A 21,192-nucleotide genomic window follows, 5' to 3' on the forward strand; every position below is an offset into this window, starting at 1 on the left:
AGGAGAAACACACCTCGTTCTATTTTGGTGAGAGGGTTGGAACCACGGGTAGTGGACGTGTGAAAAAGCAAGAAACATTTTGGGCACAACTTCGTATAATGACGCAAAAGCTTCCCTAGAATTATTCTCATCGGGCTTTACAGATGTTGAGCTAGACAAGAAACGGGGGAAATTAATTTTCTGTAGATGACAACTGCGGCAAGATCATTGTGTGTGCAGAGACTCGAGTTACAATGGAACCCCCAAAAGATAACAGCCAAGTTCTGACGGATTGACAAATCGAGCCTGCTCTAAACTGCTGCATTTCAAGAACAGGCCTGCTTGAGAAAAGGGGGTTGAGCTAGAAGACCTCCAAGGTCCCTTCCAATGCTATGATTTTAAAAATTACATTTCTATTCACTTCGCAAAACACTTTTCCATTGAAGAAAGCTTCAAAGCAGTCCTGCGGTGGAGAGAGCTCTGGAGCATGCACAGAGTTTCATCCTTGCTGTTGGGCTTAGATTACCCATAGCTTTGTCGTCTGCAAAGAAAGGGCTCTCACAAAGACATCCGATGCTGTTAAAAATTTAAAAAGAGATCACTTCGGCTGCGTTGTGATGTCTTCTAACTGCTATTCTTTAACCGTGTTTCAAATCTTCCCTGAACATGGATTTGCGCCCGTGTCCTAGTTCAATTCCAGGGGTTTTTTTGACGCAGGGTGAAGCGCACTGAGAAATTGAATTTGTTTGTGGTGGAAAGCCAAACTCAATAAATAAAACATCTGCTGACAAACAGGAGACCACGCTTGTGATGACGCTATTCAAGGTGATGGAAAACTTCTTGTGAGCATCTCCGTGTGGGCCCTGACCACAATTTGTGTCATTTTTCCAGCAGCGAGTCAAGAAAAAAGTCAGCCCAGCTTCAGAAAACTAGTCCTAGCAAATTCTCTTTGATGCCGTCGCTCGTGAAAATTAACGTCTCTTTTGAGTCCTGCAGAAGTTTCAGCAAGATAAGTTTCATTTTGAGGACTTCCTGTCTACCGTGTTGGGAAAGACCACACCACGAAGGATGTAATTTAGAGCTTTGACTGAGCAACCCAAGCTTCCTCCTCAACCGTTTAACCCCCCCCCCCAAAAAACCCAGATTACGGAAGGAAGTCGTAAAACACCCCAGCGATGCCGGTCGATTGCAGCCATACCTAAGGCCTCCAGGAGCCCTAGATGGAGGAGACATTGTCTTGACCACACCATGGATGAAGATGGGCTTGAAGCGATGGAGGAATTCGTATCTGGGCCCTTGGTCACCTGGGTGAGCCTCACTTGTGTGTGTGTGTGGGGGGGGGAGAGGAAGTGTTCAGAGATAGGCTGTTCAGAGAATTCTCTCGACAGAAACCTTGCTAGGACTCCATCTAACCAACATGTCTTCACCTTGTCAACTTGAAGATGGGTGGACTTCAACTCCCAGAATCCCCCAGCCAGCATGCTTTAAGACGGTTGGACTTCAATTCCCAGAATCCCCCAGCCAGCATGCTGGCTGGGGGATTCTGAGAGTTGAAGTCCACCCATCTTCAAGTTGTCAACATTGATAAACATTGATCTAAATCCTTGAACTTGGTTGATGATATCCTTAACTCTGTCCATTGCGTAGATCAACAAGCTTGATTGGGGGGGGGGGAACTTATTTTGGATTTGGGTCTGGGGGGCTGAAGAGTTTTGGAGGCCTGGAGATCCACCAAGGTTGGGCAACCCAACCTCCTATTTTTGAGCCCCCATCCCATCTGTCCTCCCTTCTTCCTTGTATCACCACATTTTGACTTCCCACCATCAAGAAGTCGCCTTGATGTCTTGGTCCCACAGATGCAGACGCTGGAGGATCTGGTGGGCCGGAGCTTCAACCAACGTCCCCAGCGGGAAGAAGAGGCGAGCAAATATTTCCGAAAACTGGTTAATGGAGATTTCCTCCACCAAGTCATGCAAATGATGTGAGTCACGCGTTTGCCGGCGCTAAGACACAACACGACAGCAGATCTTGGTTTCCTAGTGTGGCTGAACCCTCGCAGCTTCCGGCAGGATTATCCAACGTTTACGTCTCTTGTGCAGAATTTCTAAAATTAAAAATCCCATTTTTATGGGAGGCTTGCCCTTCAAAGACCCACCGTTTTCTTTAAACAAGACAAAGCCAAACCAGACATTTTCACCACCGGTAAAGACGAGGAGGGGTGTGGAGTTGCCAGGATGAAAAAACCTGTGCCTTTTTTTTTTAAATAAAAATAAAAATTAGAAAAGCAAGTTTTGGAGGCTGGCTGGCCGGCTGGCCGGCCGTGTACACGGTTTGTTGTTTGATAGTTTAACTAAATAAATACGTGTGTAGAAATTGTATGTTTCCTGCAAAACTAGCAGGTTCAGTGCATTGTTAGAATGCACAGCGTGAACGATGCTTAATTCAAGGTGAGCAACGTACAGATTTTAGATACACGTTGAAAGGGAGAACGCAAATCTTTACATTGCTAACTGGGGGATTCTGGGAGATGCAGTCCACCCATCTTCAAGCATGCTGGCTAGGGAATTCTGGGAGTTGAAATCCATCCATCTTTATGCCTGCTGGCTGGGGGATTCTGGGAGTTGAAATCCATCCATCTTTATGCCTGCTGGCTGGGGGATTCTGGGAGTTGAAGTCCACCCATCTTTAATTCTCCATTGTGCCTTCCCTAGTGACTTGATTCCTACTCCTTCTCCTTGGAGAGATGAAGGCGGGGAGGAAGACAGCTTGCAGACGCTCCAACTCGTCCTTAAAAGGCTGCAGAATTTCTACAGGGTGAGTAGAACTGGGATTTTAGGATTGGGCCCCCTAGCTGGAAGGATCTCTTCAAGCAGGATAGAAATTTGATGGAGGGTCCTGTTTTTCCACCTTGGCAATTTTAAGACAGGTGGTAACACACCAAGGATAAAACGGTAGTAAGGTTTAGTGACCTGGAACGGTCACTAAAAAAAACGGATTACTTTTTTTTTCTTGTCCCAGGATGAGCTCCACCAGGTGATCCTTTCCTCACCTCCAAATCTCCATCTAATGGTCAGACAGCCCTTCACAGGTAAGGCCCGGGGACACGGGAGGAATTTAGGCTGTGATAGATAGTCGGATAAAAGACTTTGTGTTCCCTTACTCAAAAAACTTCACAAGCAACATCCTTCAGCCTGGTTTTACGGCTGCCAGTCTAGGGGTCCTTCGTCCAAATCTAACAGAGTAACAAGAGTTGGGAGCGACCTTGGAGGTCTTCTAGTCCAGCCCCCTGCTCAAGCAGGAGACCCCATACCATTTCAGACCAGGGACTGTCCAGTCTCTTCTTAAAAACCTGCAGTGTTGGAGCATTCACAACTTCTGGAGGCAGGTCGTTCCACTGGTTAATTGTTAGGAAATTTCTCCTTAGTTCTAGGTTGCTTCTCTCCTTGATTAGTCTCCATCCGTTGCTTCTTGTCCTGCCTTCCGGCGCTTTGGAGAATAGGTGGACCCCCCTCTTCTTTGGGGCAGCCCCTCAAATATTGGAACTCTGCAATCATGTCACCCCTGGTCCTTCTTTTCATTAAAATCCTTCTTTTCATTAAAATCTTTTAATGAAAAGAAGGACCAGGGGTGACATGATAGCAGAGTTCCAGTATTTGAGGGGCTGCCCCAAAGAAGAGGGCTGCAAACCCGTTTTGTTAGGGGAGAAATAGGAGCGGTTTGAAGGGGAAAAAAAGACAGAGAAAAAAAACAATATTTGCAACGAGGGTTTTAACCTTGGTCTTCCTGTTTCAGTTCAGGCCGTTCAGGAGATGAAGAAATTGGTGCAGCTCTTGCTAGGAAGCGCCGTTCAGGTAGGTTGTGGGAATCCAACAACAGGGGTGAGATCTTTAATCGGTTTGCAGTTTCCTGGGCTTATGCAGATGTTGACTCTTTTCTTTGAACTTCCAATAGTGTGAAGAGCGAGATGTGTTCATTGGCCGAATCCAGTCGCTGGACATTAGCGTGCAAGCAGCTTTGGCTTCGGCGATCAGAGAGGTAAACGATCAGACAATTAAGAAATGTAATTATTTCCATCTCCAAGGGGAGGAGCGGAAAGGCCGGGCTACTCCTAAATGTTTTCAATGTTTCACGTGTAAACTGCCCAGAATTGCTGGGAGTGAGATGGAATGCAAATGATAATAATAATAAAAACATCTGGAGTACTGTTTGAATACCGTCGGCATGGACAAATCCACTGTCGGTCAATTGCAAATGGCAGCTTGACTCGGAACAGCTTAAATCCTAGAAGATCTTGAACTGAACGGAGCTGGTGTTGAACGAAATGCATGCGGACGAAAAGGAAAGAATTAAGATGGTTGGCATGTGTGAACTGCAGTTGCTTAGTTATAGGGTGAATGAAGCAGCTGACTCGCTGTTCCATAAAACCTTCTATTCTTCGCTGCAGCAAAAAAGGGAGAAATATGCTTTCTCGCTGCGCTTCCTGTTAATTATTCCTCCCCTGCAAATGAGTTTGCTGCAGTTGGAAAACAAAAATTGCCGGAGAGATGCAAAGGAGAAAATTGAGGTTCCAGGTCCCAAAGCTGCTTTTCCAAAAGGCAACTGGACTTTCTTGATTTTTTGCCGGGGGTTGAAAAACTTTTTTAAAAATTCTTTAGTGGCCAAGCGTGGCTGGACACACGGAGAGTTTGTCTCCGGTGCAGAAGCTCTCAGTGTACATACAAACAACCAAAGCCATCAATCGTGGCTTTTAAAGACTCCCGGTGTTGGAGCATTCACCGCTTCAGGAGGCAGGTTGTTCCACTGGTTAATTGTTCTAACTGTCAGGAAATTTCTCCTAATTCTCAGTTGCTTCTCTCCTTGGTTAGTTTCCATCCGATGCTTCTTGTCCTGCCTTCAGGTGCTTTGGAGAATAGCTTGACTCCCTCTTCTTTGGGGCCACCCCTGAGATACTGGAACCCTGCTATCATGTCCCCCCTCATCCTTCTCTTCATCAAACTAGACATACCCAATTCCTGCAACCGTTCCTTATATGTTTTGGCCTCCAGTCCTCTGATCATCTTTGCTGCTCTTCTCTGTACTCTTTCTAGAGTCTCAACATCTTTTTTACATCGTGGTGACCAAAACTGGGTGCAGTATTCCAGGTGTGGCCTTATCAAAGTGTTATAAAGTGGTATTAACATTTCACGGGATCTTGATTCTATCCCTCTGTTGATGCAGCCTAGCACTGTGTTGGCTTTTTTGGCAGCTGCCACACACGGCTGGCTCCTATTTAAGGGATTGCCCACTAGGACTCCGAGATCCCTCTCACAGTTGCTACTATTGAGCAAGGTACCACCTATACTATACCTGTGCGTTTCATTTTTCTTGCCTAAACATCAACAAACGGAAGTGCAAATAAATATCTGGTTTCTAGCAATAAACTCCTGGCTGTTCTTTCCAGGTTAGCCAGGAGCCGGAAAATGTGCTGGGATTGCAGTGGAGGGAGATGGACCCAGCCAGCATGCAGCAGCTCCTGTGGGATCTTGGGGTCCGAGTTCAAAAGCTGGTTTCTGAGCGAGATGCAGGATTGGAGGTGAGAGTCGTGACCGTTCCCTGTCCCGCCTTCTTCTCACAAGGACGGCCTTCAGATCCCCAGTGCAGCCATCAGATCAGATCCTAGCTTTGGCACAGGCAACGTCAGCCTTGCGAGGTAGACCAGACGATAAACACAACCAGGAACGCAAGCTCTATCTTACAGTAGTCCTTGAGTTGTAACCGTTCCTCAGCAAGTTCAGAGAGCCAGGCCTGATTTTATCCCCTTTTTGCCACCGTTGCTAAGCGAATCTCCGCGGCTGTTTAGTGAAACATGCGGATGTTAAGCGAATCCAGATTGCCCCGTTGACTTTGCTCGTAGGAAGCTGGCGGGGCAGGTCATAAGCGGCAATCACTTGAGCCCGGGATGCTGCTACCACCATCATAATAAGTACATGCCGGTTACCTAGCAACCGGATTCTGGTCGCATGACCACGAGGATGCTGTGACGGTCGCAAAAGGTGAGGACTTGCCCTGGGTCGCTTTTTTCAGTCCCGTTGAAATGTTGCGTGCTTGCTAAACAAATTTGTAAGTTGTAACTCGAGGAGTATCTGTGCAAGAAAAGGCCCTTGGAATGATTCTCACCGTCCATCGTGGTCCTTAGTACCTCAGAGGGAGGGAGGCCATCTTTGGACCTCCCACCTCTATTATTATTATTATTATTATTATTATTATTATTATTATTATTATTATTATTATTATTATTATTACTATGCCTTCCTGCACAGCAATTGTGGGAGCTGCAGCAGAAAGAGGGACCCCCTTTAGCGGCCCAGCTGGAGAGTAACCAGTCCCACCTCGGGGTTCAGCTTGCCGAACGTCAAGCCCAAGTGCGGCGCTTACAAGGCGAGCTGTGAGTTGTGGGGCCGAGGTGGGGAATGTGGGGGGGCTGGAAGGGGGTTTGGGGTAACAGAAGTCACTGGAAGAGATTCTGCTTCCTTCTACCACTCTCCTTCCTTCCTTCCTTCCTTCCTTCCTTCCTTCCTTCCTTCCTTCCTTCCTTCTCTTTCTCTCCCTTCCCCTCCTTTCTTTCCTTCTTTCCTCTCCAATTTTTCCTTCTTCCTGTCTTCTTGCCTTTCCCCAATTCCTTCCTTCCTTCCTTTCTTCCTTCCCTCTTTCTCTCCCTTCCCCTCCCCCCTTCTTTCTCTTTCCTTCTTTCCTCTCCAATTCTTTTTCTTTCCTTCTTCCTGTCTTCTTGCCCTTGCCTCCAATTCTCTCTTAAAGTCTTGTGGGCTGGGGAATTCTGGGAGTTGAAGTCCACCCATCTTTGACTGAGGTGGAACTTGAACTCGGGCCTTTCTGTTGTCTATCATCAACCTCCTTCAGGACATCCCCTTGAGGCTTCCTCGTGGCGTGGCTTCTAGAGGTTTCAATACGCAGTTGTCCCCTAAACTCATTATTTCGATGAGGTGACCTTCCAGTCTCTTGTTTCAGGGAGATGAAGATGGAGGAGCTGCTGGACCAGCAAGAGGAATCAAGGAATTTGGAGAAAGGGCTTCGAAAGTTGCAGCAAGAGGTGCTTTCCTCTCTAGTTAAATCTGACGTTAGAAGCCCTGGATTCAATTATTTCGGTGTTAACTCTCTTAACAAATGTTTCACTTAGCAACAGAAATTTTTGGGCTCAATTGTGGTCGTAAGGTCGAGGACCACCTGTATCTTCTAGCGCCAGTTCAACTATTTGTGGATTGAGTGCGGGAATTTGTAAACAACCAAAGTGACAGAATAGAATAGAATAGGATAGGATAGGATAGGATAGAATAGAATAAGGAAAAATAGAATAGAATTAGGAAAAATAGAATAGAATTAGGACGAATAGAATAGAATAGAAATAGGAAAGAATAGAATAGAATAGAATAGAATAGAATAGAATAGAATAGAATAAGGAAAAATAGAACAGAATTAGGAAAAATAGAATAGAATTAGGAAAAATAGAATAGAATTAGGACGAATAGAATAGAATAGAAATAGGAAAGAATAGAATAGAATAGAATAGAATAGAATAGAATAGAATAAGGAAAAATAGAACAGAATTAGGAAAAATAGAATAGAATTAGGAAAAATAGAATAGAAATAGGAAAGAATAGAATAGAATAGAATAGAATAGAATAGAATAGAATAGAATAGAATAGAATAGAATAGGAGAAGAGAAGAGAAATTAGACTAGAATAGAATAATAATAGGAATAGAATAGAATAGAACAGAATAAGGAAAAATAGAATAGAAATAGGAAAGAATAGAATAGAATAGAATAGAATAGAATAGAATAGAATAGAATAGAATAGCAAAGTTAGAAGGGACCTTGCAGGTCATCTAGTCCAACCCCCCACCCAAGCTGGAGACCCTACACCATTTCTGACAGAGGGCAGTCCGGCCTGTTCTTGGAAGCTTCCAGGGATGAAGGCAATCTGTTCCATTCGTTGGTTGTTCCCACTGTCAGAAAATTTCTCCTTCTTTCTAGGTTTGAATCTTGAATTTCTAGGCTGATGCCCAAACGACAGGCGTGTCCTGACGTCATCAGCAAGTGTGAACCTCATTCTGACAGGCAGTCTCTAAATTTGCCCCTTCTTACCCAGAACCGCACGTTGGCGGGTGAAGCGCGCCAAGCCAGGCTATACCAGGATGAATTGGATGCCTTGCGAGAGAAGGCACTTCGGGCAGAGCGGCTTCAGTCGGAGCTGACGGCCCTGCGGGAAAGGATGCCAGCTTTGGAACGATGCCGGGCGCAGCTCAAGGTGGGAATGTCGGATCTGGTAGGTGGGAACTCCTTGCAGACAGCTGGTCATTTGCCTCCTTTTAGAGAGCCGTTGAGGCCACCTGGAGGTTTACCTGCCTCCTCAGGGTCACCTGAGTGGTGCAAATGGGTGTGGAACACAGTCCTTTCAGCAATTCCAAGAAGGCTCCACAGCCATTTGCACCACTCAGGTCACGGACAAACCTCCAAGTGGCCTCAACGACTCTCTAAAAGAATGCAAATGACCAGCTGTCTGCAAGGAGTATAAATCCTTCTCATCCAGGAAAGCTTCTTCAGCCCTGACTGGAGGGTGGGGAGTGGAAGGATTTATACTCCTTGCAGACTGCTGGTCATTTGCCTTCTTTTGGAGAGTCGTTGAAGCCACTTGGAGGTTTACCTGCGTCCTCAGGCTCACCTGAGTGGTGCAAATGGGTGTGGAACACAGTCCTTTCAGCAATTCCAAGAAGGCTCCACACCCATTTGCACCACTCAGGTAAACCCTGAGGACACAGGTAAACCTCCAAGTGGCCTCAACGACCCTCTAAAAGAAGGCAAATGACCAGCGGTCTGCAAGGAGTATAAATCCTTCCACTCCCCACCCTCCAGTCAGAGCCGAAGAAGCTCTTTGGAGGAGAAGTGAAACGTCTTCAAAGAAAAACAAGAAAGTCCAGTTGCCTCCTGAAAAGGCATCTTTGGGATAACTTTTATTGCAAGGTTGCATTAACAGGTTTTTGCAGAAGAGAGCCGAGACCTGTCCTTGGGGCTTAAATCAGTCCTTTTGATTCTCAGGAGGAGCGCGACTTCTCCAAGGCCCTGTTGGAAGCAAAAGCCACGATGGAGGAAGAACTAGATGCCGCTTACGCCCGGGGCCAGCGCCTGAGTCGAGCGGAGAAAGAAAACTTGAATCTGCAAAACCACTTGAACCAAATCCAAGAGGTCAGGTTGAAAAAGGAGATGGCTCCTTCTAAGCTATTTTTTATTTTTATTTTTTCATTCCCAACACCTCTCTGTCCCCTTTCGTGCTGGAGAAACTTCGTTAAAGAGGGCAAGCTTGGAATATTGGGGGGGGGCTATTTGGGGAGTGGGTGAGAAGAAGAGACCAGAAGAGACATAGTTGGGAAAAACATCCCTGGAGAAATTGGGCTGTTTATAGTTGCCTTATGTTCTTGAAGTACACGTAATTCTGATTTAATAAAATCAGAACATCGGAGAGTTGCCTTTTAGCTTTCTTTGCACTTGGAGTCTGGGAAAGCAATCTGAGGTTTTAATTCGCTGAAGAAAAGAATTAATTTTTCATTTCCCGGGCAATTAAAAGGGGCAAAGGGATCCTTTTGCCCCTCCCTTCATTGGGAACAAAGTTTCACGATCCAAACTGGCTGGATAGAAAAAAAAAGCTTTTACACAACCACAGCCTTGACTTAAAATTAAGAGCCCACATGCATCTCTGGAAATAAAACCTAACCCTAAAGTAAATGCTACTTATGTTAATAAAAAAAAAGGGGGGAAATCAGTTGATGGATTTTTTTCCACCTCTGTTGTGAGACTGACTAGATCAGGTTATGAAATTGACTAGCTTCCGGTTGTGAAATTGACTAGCTCAGGTTATGCAATTGACTAAAATCAGGTTGTGAAACTGGCTAGAGAACAACTGAGGGACTTACTGGGGTTTACAGTCTACTTTGCTGCACATACAGGTTTAGCTGTGATGGCCTCACCTGGTACTACAATTCTCTTTAAAAAGAAATTAAATTTGCAGGAGTGGATAGATTCCTGGAAGCAGCCCGTGGCTCTGAATTAGACAATCAAAGGTGTTTGTTTTCTCGACGGAAAAATGTATGGAGGCGAAATCTTGCAATTTCTTAAGTTCTCCACATTTTGAGAATGGTGGAAAGCAAAGGGATGAGGCGGAGAATGTCAGACTCAACCTCATCGTTCAAATTTCAATTCCCCAGGAACGGGAGCAGCTTTCTTACCGATCGGAGGAGCTTCTGAGAGAGAATTTGGTCCTGAAGAAGCAGCTGCAAGAAACTTTAAAGAATTCCCGGACGGAATCGTGCTCCGAAGATTCTCACTGGGACGCAAATGGTTAAGTTTTACCCGCCCCCCGATATTCAATTTTCTTCTCCCAAATCTCCTGGCCCTTGTTTCCTGCACATTTGCAAGCAAAAATTATATATATATTTTTTCTCCCTCCTGGTTGCAGAATTCCCTGAAGTTCCCCTTCTGCTGGTCTCGGAGATGAAGGAGGCCAATCGACTGCCAGCCTTAGAGAAGGAGAATCGGGAACGTCGCAGGTCGAAATCAAAGAATATAGAAGCAGATCTGAAGAAGGCTAACCCTGATGGGCTGGTATGGAAGAAAGAGCTCTGGGACCCGATCCTCTCATTAGGGAAATGGGTGTTATGGGTGGTGAGAATAACCTTGAGGAACAGGAGGAAGAGCTGCAGTCAATAGAATAGAATAGAATAGAACAGAATAAGGAAACATGGAACGGAACAGAACAGAACAGAATAGAATAGAACAGAAATAGAATAGAATAAGGAAACATGGAGTGGAGTGGAGTGGAGTGGAATGGAATGGAGTGGAGTAGAGTAGAGTAGAATAGAGTAGAGTAGAGTAGAGTAGAGTAGAGTAGAATAAGGAAACACAGACCAGAACAGAACAGAATAGAACAGAATAAGGAAACAGAACAGAATAGAATAGAATAGAATAGAACAGAACAGAACAGAATAGAACAGAATAAGGAAATGGAACGGAACAGAACAGAATAGGATAGAAATAAAATAGAATAAGAAAATATGGAATAGAGTGGATTGGAGTGGAGTAGAGTAGAGTAGAGTAGAGTAGAATAAGGAAACACAGAACAGAACAGAATAAGGAAACAATAGAATAGAATAGAATAGAATAGAATAGAATAGAATAGAATAGAATAGAACCTTGGAGGTCATCTAGTCCAACCCCCTGCTCAACCTATACCATTTCAGATAAGTGACTGTTTAGCCTCTTCTTAATAACGTCCAGTAAGGGAGCACCCACCATTTCTGAAGGCCAGTTGCTTCTCTTTGCAAACCTATACTTTTTTTTTTTGAAAATGCATATCTTTTGGGGGCAACCTATAAGCAGCCCTTCGTATGCACCCTTCCAGCTCTCATTTTTCTCCCACTTAGCCAGAACGGCGGCCCAGCCAGGCCGAAGAGGAGAACCTGACAGACGCGCAAGAACACAAGCCAGGGATTTTGACGCATCGAAAGAGCCAAACAGCGGAAGGCCGGGCGCCCCCGCCGGAATCCGAGACCTCGCTCGCTGAAACGAAGGCCACCTTGTCCAGAGCGCAGACTCAACTGCGGGAGGCTGAGCAGAAGCGGGAGGCGGAATCCGGACAGGTGGCGAGTCTCCAGGAGAAACTGAGGCGCGTTCAAGAAGCCTACGCCGAAGCCCAGGAGGAGTGCGACCGGTGGCACTCGGAGACGGAGCGCCTGGTTGAAGAGATCCAGGCTCTGGAGCATAAGAAGGAGACTTTAAAAGCCGGATCGCAGGTGTTGCAAGACGCGGCCACCCGGGCCGAGGTCCACCTAAGCCAGGCGCAGCAAAGTCTTCGCAAGGAACATCTTCGAAGCACCCAGCTAGCCCAGAAACTCCAACAGAGAGAGGAAGAGTTGGGGGAAGCTCAGCAGGAGCTCCAGAACCTGCAACGGAGCTTAGAGCACCACAGGGTCTCCTTGGCCCAGCTGGGGGCTGAGAAAGGGGCTTTGGAAGAGGCGCTGGGCCAAGCGGAGAGCTGCCGGCGACAAGGGGACAAGGAGAGTTGGCGGCTGAAGGCCAAAAGCCAGGCACAAGAGGAGGCCCTGGCAGAGCAGGGCCGCCACCTGGCCCTCCTAGAGGCTCAAACGTGCCAGCAGGCAGCGGAACTCAACAGCCTACAAGAGGTTCTCCAAAGTCTTGGCCAGCTGGAACAGGAGAACGCGAGCTTGAGAAAGCGACTGGACGACCAGGAGAAAGTCGCCGCCTTGCTGGAACAGGTAACTGGGACGGGATACAGTCCCCGGCTTACGACGGCAACCGAGCCCAACGTTTCCGTTGCTAAACGAGACCGGTGTTGGGTGAATTTTGCCTCCTTTTGCAGTCGCTCAATGAATTGCCACAGTTGTTAAGTAACAGGGTTGTTAAGGCTTCCCCACTGACTTATTGGAAGGTCGCAAAAGGAGATCGGGGAGGGTAAGGCAACCGTCACAAATACACAAATACAGCCTGAATTTTGAGCGTGTGATCGTGGGGATGCGGTTAAAAGGTTGTCAGTGTGGGAAAAAAAAAATGGTTGTAAGTTGAGAACTACCTGTACTGGGATATAAACAGCACGGCTGAGAAAGGTCCTGAGGTCAACAGCTGGAATTTTTTGGGGGGGGAGTGCCAGTTGTTCAGCTGTAAAAGCGCCCAGAGTTTTCCTGCAGCATTTTTTTTTTGGGGGGCCTCTCCTCCCCTAACAATCTCATCGGAGTCAGCATTAAAGGAAAAAGGGAAGTGGAGGGAAGAGAAAAAAGCAAGAGAAAGTGAGAGTGACAAATGAGCTATTTCCCATCGTATGTGTGTATAGGAGAGTGTGTGTGCATGTGTGTGTATAAAGAGGAGAAATTGTGATCACTCAACTTTTGACCTGTTTGCAGCAATGAATCTTTCCCACTGCTGGTGCAACGGCATTGCTCTAGAGGCGTGGGAACAAATAGCTTATTCTCTTGCAGTCCCTTCCTCTCCGATCTCTTTGTACTACAAGGGGGAGAGGACCCAGGCAAAGGAGAGAGAGACAGAAATCACTGACTTACACTTACACACACACACACCTCACAGAGCACAGATTGGAGTGGAAGAGATTGCAGAAGAATAAGCTTCGCTTAATGGCAGTACTGCCATTACAATTACAGTCGTTAAGAGAAGGTCTATCAGTATATTTCAGCTTCATCCACCAGGGGGTGCTACAGGACAGCCAAAGATGACTCCTAATATTTAACTGGGTTGGAAGAACAAGTGTTGCATTTAACCTGTATTGTTGTTGTTGTTGTTATTTGTTGTCTGCAGTCAACTCAAAGCCATGAATATATGTCACGTGACTGCGGCCGTCATAAATGTGAGTCGGTTGCCAAGCCGCCAAATTTTGATCACGTGACCAACGGTGGTAACTGTGAAAAAAAAAGGGCCGTAACTCATTTGTTTTCAGTGCCGTTGTAACTTTGAACGGTCACTAAATGAACTGTTGTAAGTCGAGGACGGCCTGCACTGGAGTTGCGGGGGGGGGGTGTAAAGGAAGGACAAGGCCCTTTGCTCACAGGATGTCTGATTGTGCCGCAGGAGCTGGTGAGAAAAAAGGCTGGGCCCTCCAGAGAGAATCCGGACGAGCTCCAGGACCAGCCCTGGAAGAAGCAACAAAATCCTCAGCCGGAGACCAGCACCAGGTCAGGCTGGGCCCTGCACAGGAGGGGTTATGCTAGTTGCGGGTGTGGTGTGTGTGTGTGTGTGGCTGGAGCCAGGGAAACTTCACAGGGATATATATATATAGGGCTGGAGATTTTTTGTTATGGTTTTATGGCTTGGGGGTGGTTGTGTTGTTCTTCTGTGAACTGCCGAGGGTCCTGGCATATAAAATGGGCAGCTATATCAGAGGGAGGGAGGGAAAGACAGAGGGAAAGGAAAGGTAGAAATAAAAGAAAAAGAAAAAAAGAAAACGAAAGAACGAACAGAGAGGAAGCGAGGGAGGGAGGAAAAGGAAAGGTAGAAAGAAAAAGAAAGAGAGAGAGAACAGAGAAGAAGGAAGGGAGGGAGGGAGGGAAGGAGGAAAAGACAGGGAAAGTAAAGGTAGAAAAAAGAAAGAAAGAAAAAAGAAAGAGAGACAGAGACAGAGAGAACAGAGTGGAAGAAGGACAGAGAGAGAACAGGAAGGAAGGAAGGAAGGAAGGAAGGAAGGAAGGAAGGAAGGAAGGAAGGAAGGAAGGAAGGAATGAGCTGACCCCCAACCCAGAGATTCGGGGGGGGGGCAAACACCTGGCCCTCTTCTCTGCTGATGGCTCCCTCTGTCTTGGCAACCACCCAAAAACCAGGAACAGTCCCAAAGGCCAGCCCAAGAGCGCCCCCATCGGGCAGTTCGAGGAACTGCACCTCCCCAAGGAACCGCCGGTTCAGCCTCAGGTGAGACCCGTCTCAATCCCGTGATCGTGGGGCATGCTACGACGGCCGTTAAGTGTGAAAAGCGGCCCTGGGTCCCTTTTTTCAGGGCTTTTGTAACTTGGAACGGTCACTAAATGAAATGTTGTAAGTCGAGGATGGCCTGTGATGCCTGTAAGACCCCTTTCTCTAAACGTTAGGACAGCTTTTCAAAATTTGGCGCGCTGGGTTGTTTTTTCCTGCCAGAATACGCTTCTCCAAGGTGAGGATTCGGCGCTCACCGGGCGCCTGACCCAACTGGAGTCCCTGGCCAGCAGCCTGGAGACGGTGCTGCTGGGCCTGGCCCGGCAAAAGGCAGAAGGCAGAGAAGGAGACGGGCACCCACAACCTGGGAACAGCACGTCGCAGGTGAGGTTCAGACAAGCGAGGCCAATGGGAGGGGCCGGCGGGATCCACTTAACAACCGGGGCCACGAAGAGATCGCTAAATTGGGGGGCGACTCAAACCTTGTAAATAAATTAGGGGCGGTCCTTGACTTATGACCACTTTGGGGAGCCAAATTTCCCTTGCTAAGCCAGGCGGTTCTAACAGTGAGATGGGCAGCATGTCAATTTTATAGATAAATCAATACATTTTAAATAAATGTGCTGGTTTGTTTGTTTATTTCTTTATAAACTCAGCCCAGAGTTAGCTTGAGGTAAGATGGGTGGCCTATACATTTTATAAAGATAGATAGATAGATAGATAGATAGATAGATAGATAGATAGATAGATAATTAAATTCATATGCTGTCCTTCTCCCTGTTACAACTGCCTTGCTTAGTGATGGAAATTCTGCTTCCAATTGTAACTGCCTGCACTGGGGCTGCTGTCCTCTCCTCCCCTCTGTGCTGGGGTCTTCCACTTTAATCCTGGGCTTTTCTCACCTGCCTGCCTCTCTACGTCCCCAGCGCTCTCTCCTGGCAAGGCAGTTGTCCGAGGTCCGGCAGAGGTCGGGCCGCCACGAGGCCGAAGTTCAGACGGTCCGGCTGGAGGCGGAGGCCTGGCGGAGACGCTATGAGCACCTCCGCCTGGATCACGACCGCTTGGCGCTGCTACATCGACAGCAGGGAGAGGAGCTGGAGAGGACGCTAAGCGAGCAAGCTGGCCTCAAGGCTGCGCTGCGCGGCCTGGAGAAGGAGCAGCGGGAACTGGAGAGCAGGTGCCGCAGCAGCAGGGGGATTGTGGGAAATCCGCGCCTAGGACGCGATTGCCCATCGAGGGTGGCCAGCCGTTGAATTAAACCCTGACGGGGAGTCCTCAAATTATGACCGCAGGTGCAACCAATTCTTGGGGCAGAAGAACAGCCTAGAGCTACAAGAGGTGGCACTGCAGGCCCAGAAGGAACGGCTTGAAGTAGCCAAGCAACAGCACCGGGATTTGGCTGAGCAACACGCCAATTTAAAAGAAGAACATGAGCGGTAAGGCTGGGGAAATTGGGAAGCCAACAGACTTATCAAGCCGTTTGTAAGTCCTTCAATGGTGACTTGAACCCTGGGCTTCCTGTGCATTTGACGATAAATAAGGCAGTCTTCAACTTAGAACGATTTGTTTAGTGACCGTCGGAAGTCACGACAAGACTGAAAGAACTGGCTGTTCAAAGTCTCGTCCGCAGGATGTCAGCTGCTTCGAATCAAGCTGCCTTTTGCAACTGACTGACGGGGATTGTGTCAATGCCGACAGTGTTCAATTGCTAATTGTTATGGTTTGTCACACACAGTTAGACAGATGTTTAGACCTGGACTGGGCCCCTTTTTGTCCACTTCTGAGTCCTTCCCAAGGACCTGGGACAGGCAGAGGTTGTGGTTTGATGGGGTTAAAAGGTCTGGTAGGATTTCAACTGTTCCCAGTCAAGCTGCCTTTTGCAATTGACCGATGGGGATTGCGTCAATGCCGACAGAGTTCAAGGGCTGCTTCATATGTTTTGGGGTGGCACCCAAGGCGCCTATCACCACTGGTCCTCCCTTTCTTTTCTTCTTCATATTATTATACTGGGGTAATTAAGATTTATTCAAGCCGTCAAGGAGGGGAGGACGCCTTTCGTAACAGGACGGCCCTTCCCAAATCCTGCAGGGTCAAACAAGCATTGGTCCAGGCTGAACGGGCCCAGGATGACCTCCAAGGTGAGCTTCAAGGAACACAGAACCGGCTGACCGGCTTGCAATTGGAGCAGGCAAAGCTGGAAGCTGAAAACGCCGCCTTGAAAGAGCAGAACCAGCAGCTGGACACAGCCTTGGGGCGCCTGAGCACCCAATGTGAGGTAACACACACACACACACACACGTACACACACACCCTGTGAGTTTGCCCTCACCTGGATATCCAAGAGGCCTTGCTGATAGTCCTTTCAGTGACGGCACCTCTGTTCTTCTCGGCAGCTGCTCGTCCAGTTGAAGGGCAAACAGGAGGAAGAGAACCGGCATCTGCTTCAGGAGATCCAGCTGTTGAGCAGGGAGAACAGACAGCTGTTGGAACGCAGCATGGAGAACCGAGAACAATTTCAGGAGGAGCAGCGTCAGTACCAGTGAGTGGCTGAAAATGGCCGTCGCTTAAGCAAAAAAGCAGCAATTCAACTAGATAGATAGATAGATAGATAGATAGATAGATAGATAGATAGATAGATAGATAGATAGATAGATAGATAGATAGATAGATAAACAGATAAAATCTGGGAGTGGCTTTTTTCAACTCTCTGCTCCAGATTATAACCTCTCCCCCCGGTTCTTTCTTCCACAGCGACAAATTAGGCGAATTGCGTCGAGAGAAACAGAAACTGGTGGAGAAAATTATGGACCAATACCGGGTGCTGGAGCCCACCATTCCCCGGGGCAAGTAAGTGTGATACACACAACTTTGTACATGCAAAGAAGTACGGTGCTCATTCTTTGCAGACCCCAAAACCAGGTTTAAATCTAGTCGGGGGGGAGGGGGAGAGAGAGAGAGAGAGAGAGAGAGAAGCCCTGCAGCGTCACCTAGCTTAGGAAACGGTTAAAAATAACAACTCCGTCCTGGATCAAGGTACACTACAACACGTGTGGATACGTCCGTAGACTTCTGCTTCTTTGGGAAAAGGTTTATAATTTCTTTTTTTTTTTTTGTCCCTGTCTCCTCTTCTTCTGCTGGGCCAGGAAGAGTAACTGGATTGCTGGCAAGATAAGGAGGCTGATGAAACTTCGCAGAGAGCAGCCGCGCCCCATGGCGGAGGGAGCGGGCAGCAGCAGCGAGAGCCTGGCCGGACCAGAGGACCATGGGCTTGATAGTACAGGTGAGGGCCGGGCCAACTTGGTCAAAGGATGGAGGGTGCACTAGCCAGTTCCCAACCGTCTGAATTTTGACCACGTGTCCGTGGGGGTGTTGCAACAGTCTGAAGGGTAAAAACTAGGGATAAGTCAGGTTTTTTTCAGTGCCGTTGTAACTGCAAATGGCCACTAAATGAATTGTTATAAGTTGAGGACGAGCTATGTCAGTAGTCAATTTAATTTCCATGGGAAAGATTTCTTTGTAGGCCAGAATGATACAATGACTTGCCTCCTAGCAGTTTTGGGTTTTCCCTCCTTCCCTCCTACGTCACTGGAGCTTTTTAAGAAGAGACTGGACAACCATTTGTCTGAAACGGAATATAGTCTCTTGCTCAAGCAGGGGGTTGGACTAGATGACCTCCAAGGTCCCTTCTAAATCTGCTATTCTCACACACGGACCTTCCTTGATGTTCAGATCCACCTGGCTTCTTGCTGAAATATTACAACTTGCTCCATTCCCAGAATGCCGTTTTTTTTTAACCAGCTCTGCCTCTTTTTCTTGGTTCCCCCCCAAAGCTTCCAGCGCTCCCAGCTCGCCGTTTCTCCTCCGCAAAGCCAGCAGCAACCTCAGCATCCCGGAGAGCCAGCCGGTCCCCTTCTGCCATTCCCGGCTGAGTTCCCGGATGCCGGCGACAGAACCTTCGGGCGTCGGGGATGAAGAGGGCCAGGAGGACACCCCCAGGCGGCGTTTCCGGCAACGCCGATTGGGCGTGTTGTGGGGGGCCGCGGAAGACCCAGCGGCTTCTGCAGGAGAGTCGGAACCCCCAAGCCAATTGTCCACAACCAGCGAGGAGAAGAGAGGTGAGGCTTGATTGATTGATTGATTGAGCCAGGCTGAGCCTGGCTGGTGATGAGAATGAAGATACAGGCAGTCCTCCGTTTACGACAGTGGTTCTCAACCTGTGGGTCGGGACCCCATTTGGGGTCGAACGACCATTTCACGGGGGTCGCCAAACAACGCAGTCCGCCATTTTTTCCCCCCTTTTCCTTAGCTGTGCTACTCCCTTTTATTCTATTGGCTTTTGAAAGCCAATAGAATAGACTCTCTTGAATAGAGTCTAATTCTATTGGCTTTCAAAAGCCAATAGGAATTGTCCAGGCTGTCTCTGCCCTGCTGAGCCCGCCAAAAGTCCCATTCTGCAAACGGTGCTGCACCAGTTGAGTAGTCCTCGACTTACGACCGGTTGAGTAGTCCTTGACTTACGACTGGTTTGGGGGTCGCGGCATTAAAAAGGTTGAGAACCACTGGTTTACGACCACAACTGAGCGCAAAATTTATGTTCAGTGCATTTTGCTTCATTTTACGACCTTCCGTGCCGCGCTTGTTAAGTGGATCGCTGCAACTGTTCAATTAGTAACACGGTGGTTAAGTGGGTCTGACTTCCCCCACTGACTTTACTGGTCAGGTCGCAAAAGGGGATCGCGTGATCCCGGGACGCTGCGACCGTCGTAAATAGGAGGCAGGTGCCAAGTATCCGAATGTAAAATCACGTGACCACGGGGGAATGCTGCAATGGTTGTAAGTGTGAAAAATGGTCATAATTCACTTTCTTCAGTGCCGTTGTAACTTGGAATGTTCTCCCTGTTAGGAAGATTCTCCTTAATTCCAGGTTGCTTCTCTCCTTGGTTAGTTTACATCAATAGTAGACTGTTTCCTGCCTGGGCAGGGGGTTGGACTAGAAGATCTCCAGGGTCCCTTCCAGCTCTTTTTATTCTGATAATTCTGAATCGCGTGTGCGTGTGCATTTTTTTTTAGGACGGCCGCTGGGCGAGGAGGATCAAACTTCAAAATGTCTCTTGTGATGTTTCTGGAGGAAAAACGGTCAGAAAAGACAGTCTCCCTTGTGTTCCCTTCCCACCTCTGAACAACAAATGCAAAACCCACAACAAAAACCCACAAGCCGCCTTGGAAAGATGCACAAGTCACCAAGGAAAGACTCACTTCCTGGAAGATATGGGAAAACCCTGCGCGAAAACAACAACCCAGGTCTTCTTCCGGTCTGGGCTGGTGCCAGACCAAGAGTAGCTGGAATCTACTTGATCCTTTTTTTTTTTTTGCAACTCACAACCAAACAAGCAAACCCTGGAGGACTTTCAACCCCCTTCTGAGACTTATTATTATTATTATTTTTAGCTAATTGGGTCTCCCTTCTTGTGGCGGGGAGTTTCAAAGTCCAGAGATCAACCACCTTTTTTTTTTTTTTTTTTTTTTTGCGGGTCGGTGCAACTCTCGCCTATGGCAAGATGGAGGGAGGGGGCGAATGAATTTAATATGTAAAAATGAATAAATAAAACGTTACAGTAATAAGACACAATGGACATGCGAAGGCAAGGTAGCCCTTGATTTGCGACCACAATGGAGACAAGAATTTATGTTGGTAAGTGAGGTGGTTGTTGTGCCCGATTTTGTGGCCTTTATTGTGTTTTTTTTTTGGCCATGGTTGATGGTGGTGCTCCATCACGGAAGCTTCCAAGAAGAGACTGGACAGCCGTTTGTCTGGAATGGTATAAGAACTCCTGCCTTGAGCAGGGGGTTGGACTAGAAGACCTCCAAGGTCCCATCCCACTCTGTTATTCTGCTATTCTTTTTTTTCCTTCCTTCCTTCCTTCCTTCCTTCCTTCCTTCCTTCCTTCCTTCCTTCCTTCCTGCCTGCCTTCCTGCCTGCCTGCCTTCCTGCCTGCCTGCCTGCCTAAGGCAGGACTAGAATTCACAATGTCCTGCTAATTGGCCCAAAGTCGCCCAGCCAGCTTTTGTGGCTAAGGCGGAACTAGAACTCAGAATCACCTGGTGATTGGCCCAAAGTCACCCAGCTGGCTTTCATGACAAAGGCGGGACTGGAACGCAGTTGTTTTCTTGCATATGTTTCTTTACCCAACTAGGTAACATCTTCCGTGCTACAACGAGGAACATCTGCAGCAAACCCAACTAACACTGATGATGTTACCTAGTTGGGTCACAAAACGTCTGCAAGAAAACCACCAAGCTCAGAGAGCAGTCAGGAATCCCAATTTTAATCCGCTTTATCAGCACAGTAATAATTATTTATCATAGTGGCCACTTGCAAGTTCTGGATGGAGAACAGAACTACCCGTTCGCCTATGAAGCTTTCAACAAGTCTCCTTGCAAATAGATAATCCATCTATGGAAATCCATTGGAACTTCAGGATCGTTCCAATGATTGATTTAATTTCATTTGAGCTCCTGGCTCCCCCCTCCCCATGACACCCCCTCCCCTGTAGCTTTCTCTGGCCTGCCAGTTTCACTGGATTGTAGCTAAGGCATCTTGTCTTTTTATTTGTTTGTTTGGCTGAATACTGCATAAAGCAGATTTTTTTAAGGTGTGGGTATGCAAGGGCGGGAAGGCTTAGGGGCGTTGGAGATTTAAGCATGATTTTGTATTCCCACTTTGAACCGAAAAAAGG

General features: G+C 47.5%; 1 protein-coding gene across 4 annotated transcripts; it reads left to right on the plus strand.

Moving 5' to 3' along the window:
• Positions 1-919: 919 nt before the first annotated feature.
• On the plus strand, positions 920-20,258 carry CCDC88B (coiled-coil domain containing 88B). 4 transcript variants are annotated; one of them, XM_039363516.1, is made up of 25 exons: positions 920-1,287; positions 1,836-1,960; positions 2,691-2,793; positions 2,998-3,067; positions 3,772-3,830; positions 3,931-4,014; positions 5,420-5,551; positions 6,279-6,403; positions 6,985-7,066; positions 8,124-8,282; positions 9,071-9,217; positions 10,234-10,366; positions 10,485-10,630; positions 11,449-12,300; positions 13,622-13,725; positions 14,368-14,455; positions 14,678-14,839; positions 15,382-15,632; positions 15,748-15,891; positions 16,544-16,730; positions 16,849-16,994; positions 17,207-17,302; positions 17,599-17,735; positions 18,286-18,570; positions 19,526-20,258. In XM_039363516.1, the coding sequence occupies exons 1-25, from the start codon at positions 1,228-1,230 to the stop codon at positions 19,570-19,572; spliced, it is 3,924 nt and encodes a 1,307-aa protein (XP_039219450.1). In that variant the 5' UTR covers positions 920-1,227; the 3' UTR covers positions 19,573-20,258. The 4 variants fall into 4 exon arrangements, with proteins under 4 accessions (XP_039219450.1, XP_039219451.1, XP_039219452.1 ...); XM_039363517.1 differs by lacking the exon at positions 1,836-1,960; XM_039363519.1 differs by lacking the exon at positions 920-1,287 and having other exon boundaries at positions 1,852-2,181.
• The last annotated feature ends 934 nt before the right edge of the window (positions 20,259-21,192 follow it).

Source organism: Crotalus tigris, unplaced genomic scaffold (genome assembly GCF_016545835.1).
Source record: "Crotalus tigris isolate CLP2741 ecotype Arizona unplaced genomic scaffold, ASM1654583v1 scf7180000019553.37968852642:3898890, whole genome shotgun sequence".
Taxonomy (NCBI): domain Eukaryota; kingdom Metazoa; phylum Chordata; class Lepidosauria; order Squamata; family Viperidae; genus Crotalus; species Crotalus tigris.

Excerpts from the sequence above, each read along its gene's own strand:
- CCDC88B (XM_039363516.1), top strand. The coding sequence starts at position 1,228 with ATGGATGAAGATGGGCTTGAAGCGATGGAGGAATTCGTATCTGGGCCC. Across the intron at positions 10,367-10,484 it reads TTCTCACTGGGACGCAAATG|AATTCCCTGAAGTTCCCCTT; the intron begins GTTAAGTTTTAC and ends TCCTGGTTGCAG. Across the intron at positions 17,736-18,285 it reads CCATGGGCTTGATAGTACAG|CTTCCAGCGCTCCCAGCTCG; the intron begins GTGAGGGCCGGG and ends TCCCCCCCAAAG.